Source organism: Nicotiana tomentosiformis, chromosome 3, assembly GCF_000390325.3.
Source record: "Nicotiana tomentosiformis chromosome 3, ASM39032v3, whole genome shotgun sequence".
Taxonomy (NCBI): domain Eukaryota; kingdom Viridiplantae; phylum Streptophyta; class Magnoliopsida; order Solanales; family Solanaceae; genus Nicotiana; species Nicotiana tomentosiformis.
This window is the reverse complement of record NC_090814.1, coordinates 58,281,967-58,292,667: the sequence shown is the minus strand read 5'-3', so window position 1 is coordinate 58,292,667 and position 10,701 is coordinate 58,281,967. Positions and strand designations below refer to the sequence as shown.

At 36.3% G+C, this 10,701-nt stretch overlaps 1 protein-coding gene across 1 annotated transcript; it reads left to right on the top strand.

Annotated features, from left to right (window-relative positions):
• Positions 1-6,877: 6,877 nt before the first annotated feature.
• LOC138907865 (uncharacterized) lies at positions 6,878-7,240 on the top strand. The gene has a single exon (XM_070198485.1). It carries the CDS (start codon positions 6,878-6,880, stop codon positions 7,238-7,240), a length of 363 nt encoding a protein of 120 aa, XP_070054586.1.
• Positions 7,241-10,701: the final 3,461 nt, after the last annotated feature.

Below are 10,701 nucleotides of genomic sequence, written 5' to 3'. Positions count from 1 at the left end.
CCATTCACTCACGAGTTCACTCGAACAAAAATCATCTAAATCCGACGTCAAATTCCCATTCAAATCTTAGATTTTTAATTGGGGAACCTTTTTCCCCATTTCCAAACTCCTACCCTTAATTTCCTTAATTAGACGAGGGAAACAACAATAGATTATTGTATTATGATCAAAATAGAGTTAGAATTCGTTACCCAATATTTCTCCTTTAAAATTCCTCGAGAAATCGTCTCCCAGCGAGCTCCAAATCGAATTTTGTGTTATGAAATTTCAAACACTCGAAATCCCCTTTTCTGTCCAGCGATTTTCGCATCTACGCCCATAGGGCCGCATCTGCGGTCTTGCACCTGCGGAAAAATCAACGCAGGTACGGAAGTCACTTATTGGGCTGGGTCCGCATCTGCGACCCCTGGGCCGCATCTGCGGCTCCGCTTCTGCGGACGACCAGCCGCACCTACGAGCCCAGCATGCCCTGTCCATTTCCGCATCTGCGAACTCTCAAGGGCATCTGCGAGTCCGCACTTGCTGACTCCCCTCCGCAGGTGCGAAACACTAGAACCAGCAATGCACCAGATTTTTCTAAGTCCAAATTTCTTCCCGTTAAGCATCCGAAACACACTCGAGGCCCCCGGGACCTTAACCAAACATACCAACCACTCCTAAAACACCATACGAACTTAGTTGAGCCTTAAAACCACGTCGAACAATACCAAAATCATGAATTATGCACGGATTCAAGCCTAAGAATTTAAAAAAAATTCAAATTCTACAAATGACGCCGAACCACATCAAATCTAGTCCGAATGACCTCAAATTTTACACACAGGACACAAATGACATTACGAACCAACAATCACTTTCGGAATTCCATTCCGAGCTCGATATCAAAATTTCCACTATCGGCCGAAATCGCCGAAATACTAACTTTCACCAATTCACGCCTAAATCTACTACAGACCTCCAAAACACATTCCGGACGCGCTCCTAACCCCAAAATCACTCAACGGAGCTAACGGAGTCGACGGAATTCCATTCCGGATCCGTCTTCATATAGTTCCGACTACGATCCAAACTCTAAGGCTTAAACTCACAACTAGGGACTAAGTGTCCCAAAACTCCCCGAATTCCATAACCAAACACTCTGGCAAATCCCAAAAGCAGAAACAAATATGGGGAAAGTAGATATTAGGGGATCGGGGCTCAAATTCTCAAAACGACCGGCCGGGTCATTACACTGACTGTGAGGACCCAAAATTCTAATCTGTCATGATGGAGCCTATCTCGATATTAGGCAAGCCGACAATCTCAATAAATCACAATTTCTTTTAAGTTTGAAAATATAATATTTAAACACAATCCACAAATCTCACAAATACCGATACAAAAACTTCCAAAGCCTAGTGTCACTGAGTACATGAGCATCTAGTATGAATATAAGTTTGAAAAATACGGTCCATAACAGTCTGAGACCAAATACAGTAAATAAGGAGATAGGGAAGGAGAGGCAAGGTCTGCGAAACACGGCAGCTACCTCATAATCTTCGGAAAATCAATTGTGCGAAAGAATCAACACTCGCTATGTCCGGGAATACCTGGATCTGCACACGAAGTGCAGGGTGTAGTATGAGTACAACCAACTCAGCAAGTAACAATAATAAATAAGGAACTAAAGATAGTGACGAGCTACATAGTTACAGTTCATTTTCAGTAATTCCAGCAGAGAGTAGACCTGCTATCAATTCCAGCAGTTTAAGTCAAATCAATTTTATACAGCTCAAGTTCATGTAATCCGGATATAAAATCTTTCAGAGAATTTCACAACAATGACAAATAGCAACTAAGTGCAACAATAAATGAAAAGAATGTACAGCCTCTCAGGGCAACAATTACTCAGCTCGTCACAACAACTCGACTACTCGGCTCATAGCCGTCAGCACTCACACTCAATGGGTACCCACGCTCAATGGGGGTGTACAGACTCCGGAAGGGCTCCTACAGCCCAAGCGCTATAATCTGCTCGGACAACTCACATGCCATAATATAAATATTTGGATCCGCACGGACAACTCACGTGTTATAGTATAATTTAAGGATCCGCGCCGACAACTCACGTGCTATAGTATAATATCTCACAATCAGGCCCTCGGCCTGACTCAGTCATAAATCTCTCCAGTCTCTCGGGCTCTCAATAGTCATGATACTCATCCCAAATAACAATAAAATGATGCATCAATAATGAACAATAGAGACTGAGATAAAATAAACAAGTAAACTGTGACTGAGTACAAAATAACAGTTTAGGAGATAATTCAACATGTACATGACCTCTGTAGTCTTTACAGCACCAACACAAAGACTAAGCATGCTTCACTATCAAATATTTATAGCACAGAAAGGGCACATAGCTAACGACAAGCTTATTCAACTTTACAGTTTCACGGAATGGACCAAGTCCCAATTTCCACGGTGCACGCCCACACACCCGTCATCTAGCATGTACATCACCTCCAAAATATTCACATAATATAATAATATGGGGTTTTATTCCCTCAGGACCAGATTTAAAATTGTTACTTTCTTCAAACCATAAAATTTTTATTCTGCTAAGCCTTTACCTCATGAATTGACCTCCAAACGCTTCGAATCTAGCCACAAATAATTTGATTGAGTCAATAAAATTTATTGGAATTAATTCCATAAGAAAATGCAAATTTTTCCATAAAAATCTGAAATTTAACTCAAAAATCATTCGTGGGGCCTACGTCTCGGAATCCAACAAAATTTACAAAATCCGAAAGCCCATTCAACCACGAGTCTAACCATACTAATTTTACCAAAATTTGACCTCAACTCGACCCTCAAATCTTCAATTTAAACCTAGAGGGTTTTCTAAATTTTCAAACTTAATTCACCCATTAAATGATAAAAACAACCATGGATTCAGGTAATTTAACTAATATTGAGTTAAGAATACTTACCCCATTCTTTTCTCTGAAAATCTCCCAAAAATCGCCTCAATCCGACCTCTGCACAGTCATTTGCTCTACGCGATCGCGAAGCACAATTTTCCATTGCCCAGATTTCTTTAGCCTGTGTTGATTATATGGAATTATTTATGGCTAGATTCGAGGCATTCGAAAGTCGTTTCGCGAGGTAAGGGTGTGTTGGAGTAGAGATTTGCTCGGATTATAGTAAGTAACAGTTCTAAATTTGGTTCTGAGGGTGTGAAACCCTGTATTATGTGTCATGTGTTTTGTTTTGAGGTGACGCACATGCTAGGTGACGGGCTTGTGGGCGTACACCGTAGGAATTGTGACTTGGTCAATTCCATGGAACTGTGTAGTTGAATAATCTGTTGTTATCCGTACATTATCCATGTATTAGAGAAATTGAACTACAAATCATGTTAGAAATCATGTTTAGACTATGTGTTGGCACTGTAGGGACCCACAGAGGTCGTGTACATATTGAATTATCTACTAAAATGTTATTTTGCACTCAGTCATAGCTGTACTTGCATATTATATCTCAATCTTTATTATTCGTTATTGATGCATTATATCATTATTGTTTGGGCTGATTATCATGATTTCTGAGAGCCCGAGAGACTGAAGATGTTGATGACCGAGTGAGGCCGAGGGCTTGATTGTGAGGATATTTATTGAATCGGGTTGCACGCCGCAACATGTTTTATTGATTTATGCCATGATTGGCTTGTTATAGCGCTTGGACTGAAGGAGCCCCTCCGGAGTCTGTATACACCCCCAGTAAGCGTAGGAACCTACTGAGTACGAGTGCCGAGTGCTGAGCGATTGCGAGAAATGAGTGACTGTAAGAAATGAGTGATTGTGAGGTTGGAGTGAATAGGAGGACTGAGTGACTGTTGCTCTGAGAGGATGTATTTAACTTTCATTTCTGTTGCACTTCAGCTGTCATATATCACCGTCTTTTAATTTCTGAGAGATAATATATTTTGTTTCACCTGAACTCTATATGGATTAATTGTTGTGGCCTAAATTGTCGAACCTGAAAGCACGCCTACCTTCCTATGTTGAAATCATTGTAATTGAACTATAACTGTGAAGCTCGTCACTATTTTCAGTCCTTTATTTAATCTTGTTACTACCTGAGTTGGTTGTACTCACGCTACACCCTGCATTTCGTGTGCATATCCAGGTGTTTCCGGACACGGTGGGTGTTGATTCCTTTGCACAGTTGATCGTGTGGCGATTTCAAGGTAGGTGTCTGGCGTTTCGCAGACCTTGTCTCTCCTTCCCTATCTTTCTGCTTTATTTATTTAGTTTCAGACTATTATTGATAGTACTCCCAGAATTGTGATGTTTAGGCGCTCATGTACTCAGTGACACCCCGATGTTGGGACTTTCTATATTGATTTTGACTTTTTATCCATTTTTGAGAGTTTTTGTTGATTTAAATTTGTGTTATTCTTATTTTTCATTTAAAAATATGGAAGTATTTTAAAGTGTCGGCTTGCCTAGTACCACGTTAGGCGCCATCGCGACATGCTAAGTTTTGGGTCGTGACAAAATTCCTCCAAATGTTGGAGTTCTTAGAAGCGATAACTCTCTCTACCATATCGGTCCTAGGATAGTATTTAGCTTTGATGAACTTAGACCAAAGGTTGTCCATTGTTCTCAACTTCCACCACCTCATGGCAGCGAAAGCTTAGCAAATATCCTTCAATCTTTTGAATCCCAGTCCTCCCTCTTCTGTTGGATAGTAAAGTTTCTTCCAAGCACACAGTGATACTTGTTTTGCCATCATTTTTCCCCCAAAAGAAGTTTGAGAAGTGTTTTGCGATCCGTCGTGTGTCCCATTTTCTCGCGAAAGAGGGTTTGATTTCTTTATCTATAAATATTGTCTCTTTATTTTTGTATCGGTAGTGTTTTTAGGTTATTTTCGTACATACTTATGTACGAATATTATATGTAGCTTATCAAAGTAATGATGTTTATTTTTTTATTTTTTGGTAACTGAAAACTTCATTACAAATAGAGATATGTATATGACAAAAACACAAGCAGATAGTTGGACGCACGAGCCCCAACTTATCTAATAACATATGCATCTATTCCACTTCCCCTACATGAAAATCAGTCTATGAATATAAGCAAAATCAGCTATGGATAGCAGTTAAATTGCTCCAGTCTCCTACTCAATCTTCCTATCCTTGCAACTGTACAAAAAATCTCTTGCACCAGGAATCTGGTCAAATTTTTGCAGATCTTTGTTTGCCATGGAAATGCCCTTAAATCCCTTTCTTGTCATATAAAGTATTTGAATTGTAGTTTATTTATTTCATATATTTATGATATTGATAGGCTTACCTAGTCTTAGATACTAGGTACCATCATGACCTCGTACGGAGGGAATTTAGGGTCGTGACAGTTCTTTTCTTGTCATATAAAGTATACACCTCAGCTATAGCAGATTTGCCTCTCATGTTAACACTTGCCCAATTAACTTCTTCTTGCCATGGCAATATTGGTCTGGTAATAAGTTGCCACCATGGATTTACGCTGGTGAATAATTCTATTATTTTTATCTTTTGCTTTTAGTGATATAAAAGTGAAGGAGGCTTGATTAATTGCAAAGCTTTACAATAGGCCATGAGAGAAAAATACTTTTTCCTATGTACAAAAGCTTAAAACACTTTTTTGTCAATATTTACTACAAGACTAATATATTTTTCTGCAACCGAACATATGATAGGCCTAACAGAATTAATTTGTATTTTATAGTTTTGAAAAACATTGTAAAACACGTAAGCAACTAATAAGAATTAATATTTGGCATAGAGTATGTAATAGTTGACATGAGATAAATCTCTAAGCGCGCGTTTCATGCATACCTCATCTCAATGAGTACAAAATTTTATAAAATATATAAATGTTATATTAAAAAATATATCCCGTCTACAAAAACTCTCTCTTGATGCATATAGGTGTATATTTCATATAATGTGAATATGAATCTTTCTAACGAGATTAGCTTGATGAGTTCTTGGAGTATATTTGTTGTGTCATATAGATTACTTCTTTAGAGGTTTCAATAGTGCATTAGTGAAAGTTAGATGATAATTTATCATAAATTGTAAAATGTACGAGCACGTGATTTATTTTTGAATTTTTTGACAATTTTCTTTTGTATTGCTCATAAGGTGCCGTTGCAAGGAGTATTTGGTGTCGCTAAGTCCATATATGCTTACATACCATTGGTACGTATATTCGGAAAAATCAATTAATTTGCTAATTTTATGTATACTTTTAACGGTTATATGTGTTCTTGCTAAAACCAAAAAGGATACATTATAACTTGCGAATTGAATAAAATTATGAAATTAGAATAAATTTTAAGTTAAGTATATTGACTGAGGTGATTGAGGACTTTTATGGGCAACGATATTTTCTTGATTAAGTTAGCGAAATAGAATCAACAACCATCATTTTATGAAATTTAATACTTTTTCTTTATTTTTTACTTTCTAACTCAACCAGAGTTTTTAATATAATTTTTATGTATTTTCTTTAATTTTTATGCTCATGGAGATAAAGTACACGTGCAACGTGCATATCTAAGACTAGTAAGATTGATAAACGTATCTCGCTTACATCTCAAGAAGTATTCCCTCATTGCGAAAACCTAGCTACAAACTAAAACCTTTTCGAACAAGACCCTACTAATCAGGGGCCGATTTAGGTCCTTTTTACGATGCACGTGAACCAATAGTTTCTTTGTCAAATTAGATATTTTATGTGTATATTTCGTAAAATTGATTAGTATTATCTGTTGGCTCCTATGCTCCAAAAATATTGAATGGTACACCTGGTTGAAAGTTGAGTTATTTATTCAAAGGAATATGAATCAATTCCCGCTAAGAAGTAAAGCAGGGAAAGGAAAGGATAAAACTAATGGACGAATCAGGAAAAAAGGAAAAACGGTAGTTAATGATGAGATTATTAGAGACGTTGAAGAATTTATCAATACCGCTCTACAGGAAGACAACTATGGAATGTGGAATGATATACTTGTCGCAATGGATGATGATCAAAACAATATTGAATACATAGAGGGAGACGAACTTGGAGACCAATTACTTGCTCTGTTGGGTTCCGAAGACAATGCCGAATACATAGAGTGGTATGAAGTCGAAGACGATCAACTTGCTAATTTATTAGATTCCGCAGACGATATTGATCTGGATGCTATAGAATTTATCTAAATTAGATGCTAATTGCTTTTTCAATTGACGACGAGAATATACGTACTCTAATATATTTAGTAGCTAATTTAGTTTGATAGTAGATAAAGTTAAAGTTACAAGTTTTGTAATATTTTCTCTAAGCTATGACTCTCAATCAATATATTCTGAAGTTTTACTTGCATATCTCACATAAATTTGTAACTAGTTAGTACTATATGGTCAATGTAAATATGGTCCTTGTTAGTTTATTAAGATTAATTGTCACCTTATGATGCTACTGTCATCTGGTTATTATTGTAGTTCCTTATTAATTTGGTAACTATATATACAAGTTATCCAGTTGCGGAGCGAGAAGATTTAAGTTCAATATTCTGTAGGGTTTAGTTAATAGTGGATATTTGGGTCTAGATGTTCAAAACAAAATCTGCAAGACTTGTGATTGTGTACTAGTGTATAATGGATTGTAACTCCTTTATGTGGGTATAGATTGTTCAAAGGACTAAGAAAATCATATTTTCATTAATTACTCTATACTTGCATTGTTTACGATGCTCAAATGTGGCTTAGTATGTCAATTATCATTAGATCTAAGCTCTAACGTGGTACTACTACTACTACTATATATAGTATATCTTTTGTATACAGCATGATCAGTGAAGATGGACTACTTTTAAAAGAAATATATAAATAGAATATTAGAGGAATGTAGCATGTTAGAAGTTTTCGTTGAACCTTAATTAGGGGCTTTGGCTTAGTCCCAATATGATTTGTGTTCTTGTAAATTAATGTAGACGAAAATTGAGGAATAGTTGTTGCCTCTTCTTTTTTTTTTTGGGGGTGCATAGAAGTTTGTCATTTACCTGGAATTTTAGGGAATGTTGCTAAGAGTCGGGGAATTTGATTTCTATACGTAAAATGGCCAACAATATCCCTAATGTATTGAAAATGGATCAAAAATACCCTCTGTTAACCTTTTAGTCCGCAAATGTCCCTAACGTTTGTTTTTGGGCTCAAACTTACCCCTATATCTAACAAAAAGGCCCAACAATATCCCTTGTATTGAAAATAGATCAAAAATACCCTCCGTTGACCTTTTGGTCCGCAAATGGCCCTAACGTTTGTTTTTGGGCTCAAACTTACCCCTATATCTAATAAAAGGGCCAACAATACCCCTAACGTATTGAAACTGGTTAAAAAAAAACCTCGTTAACCTTTTGGTCCACAAATCCCCATAACGTATGTTTTTGGGCTCAAACTTACCCCTATATCTAAGAGAACTAACCTGATCAATTTTTTGACTTAAACTTCGCCATGTGACATTTTCTTAATCCGCCGCGTGTATTATATGTATTAAATAAATCCACCTGCATCTTTTATAATACCTAACGACCCTGACCCGCTCCTATATATTTGGACGGTCGGCTAAAAATAATTACATTCCCTAGTTAAATATATAAAAAATATACATTAATTATATATAAAAATTTGTATATTATACATTAATATTTTAATATATATTTTACATGATATTATTTTTAGGAAAAATTATTCGGTGTAGTTTTCCCTTCAAAATTTGCAGATCTTAACAAGTTTAACAAATATAAATTTTAATTTGCAAACATAAAAATGATAATGTCTATTTATATGATTCTAGAAGAGAAGCAAAGAAACAGATGGAAAGGAAATTATTTAAAACCTTTAATTATATACATATCCAACTGCTTAGCACATTAATGGACTTCACATGATCTTTTCAATGTGAACTAATAGTATTTTAATATATAACGACAAAGCTAAAATATTAACAAAACCTGTCGTTCCATTGTTAGATTTGCTTAATAAATTCGAGTTATAGATCATAATTAATAGGGAAAACTACATCGTATAATTTCTCCTAAAAATAATATCATGTAAATATATATTAAAATATTAATGTATAATAATACATATTTATCACGACCCAATTTTCCCTCTGTCTGGGTATCGTGATGGCCCTTAGTCTTAGGGACTAGGTAAGCCTAACAATAACTAAAACAACATTGTTTAAATAGAATCTTTTAAAACTCTCAAAACCGGTGGTACAAGTCATAAGCTCTACAGAGTGTTTGTTAGAAAACGTCTAAATACAACTGTCTAGAAATAAGAACAAACAGTGCAAAACGAAAAGTTGAAGGTGACTCTGAAGCCTGCGAACGCAGCAGCATGTTTACCTTGAGTCTCCACAGTGACAGTCCACAAAGATAACTAACGAACAAGTACCTGGATCTGCACGTAAACAAAAAATGTGCAAAAGAGTAGCATGAGCACACCACAGCGGTGCCGAGTAAGTATCAAGACTAACCTCAGTGAAGTAGTGACGAGAACTAGTCAAGACACTCACTGGTCTAATAAACTAAATAAGTATAAGTATAGGGATGACAGAACATGACATCTATCTAAGGACCCCGAGATATGGCTAACGACATAGCAACTGCAATAAGGAAGGAAAAACAACAAGTAACAGCGGAACACCAAAATATAACACACAAGAATGAACGAAAACACAACCCAAATTCAGAAATTTACAATACAGTAAAGGCAAGTAGTAACTCAGCACCTGCAATAGTTTTCACATCAGGTCTCAGCCAACAGCCCCAATAAATTAGTCAAAATCCTTCAAGTGTAAACTTTCACCCGTAAGTTTCTTTTTTTAAAATTGAGGTCATTAGATTATAATCCTTTCCAATAAGAAATTATTTTTGAAATATACTTCCTTCAAACATAGTTCTTTCAAGATAAAACCTTTCAAATATAAACTTTTCAAATAATTAGCCTTCAAACATAGTTCTTTCAAGATAAATACTTTTCAGGTATAACCCTTTCAAATAAATATCTTCAAATATAGTTCCTTCGAGATAAATACTTTTCAAATATAAACTTTTCAAATAATTAGCCTTTAAACATAGTTCTTTCAAGATAAATACTTTTCAAATATAAAATTTTCAAATAATATCCTTCGAGTATAAGTCACCCTGTGACACCTGAGCATGGAAGATTTGCAGCCCCGAACACAGATATAACCACAGTGGGGAATCTACCGGAATACCGTCCCGTAATCCCAAAATAAATATGCAGTGCTGGGGGATCTCTCGGAATACGTCCGTAGTCCCAAAGTAAATATGCAAGACAGGGGGGATCTCCCGAAATACGTCCGTAGTCCCAATTTAAATATGCAGTGCTAGGGGATCTCCCGAAATACTTCCATAGTCCCAAAGTAAATATGCAAGACAGAGGGGGTTCTTTCGGAATACGTCCATAGTCCCAATTTAAATATGCAGTGCTGGGGGATCTCCCGAAACACGTCCGTTGTCCCAAAGCAAACATGCAAGACAGGGGGATCTCCCGGAATACGTTCGTAGTCCCAATTTAAATATGCAAGACAAGGGGATCTCCCGAAATACGTCCGTAGTCCCAATTTAAATATGGAGTGCTGGGGGATC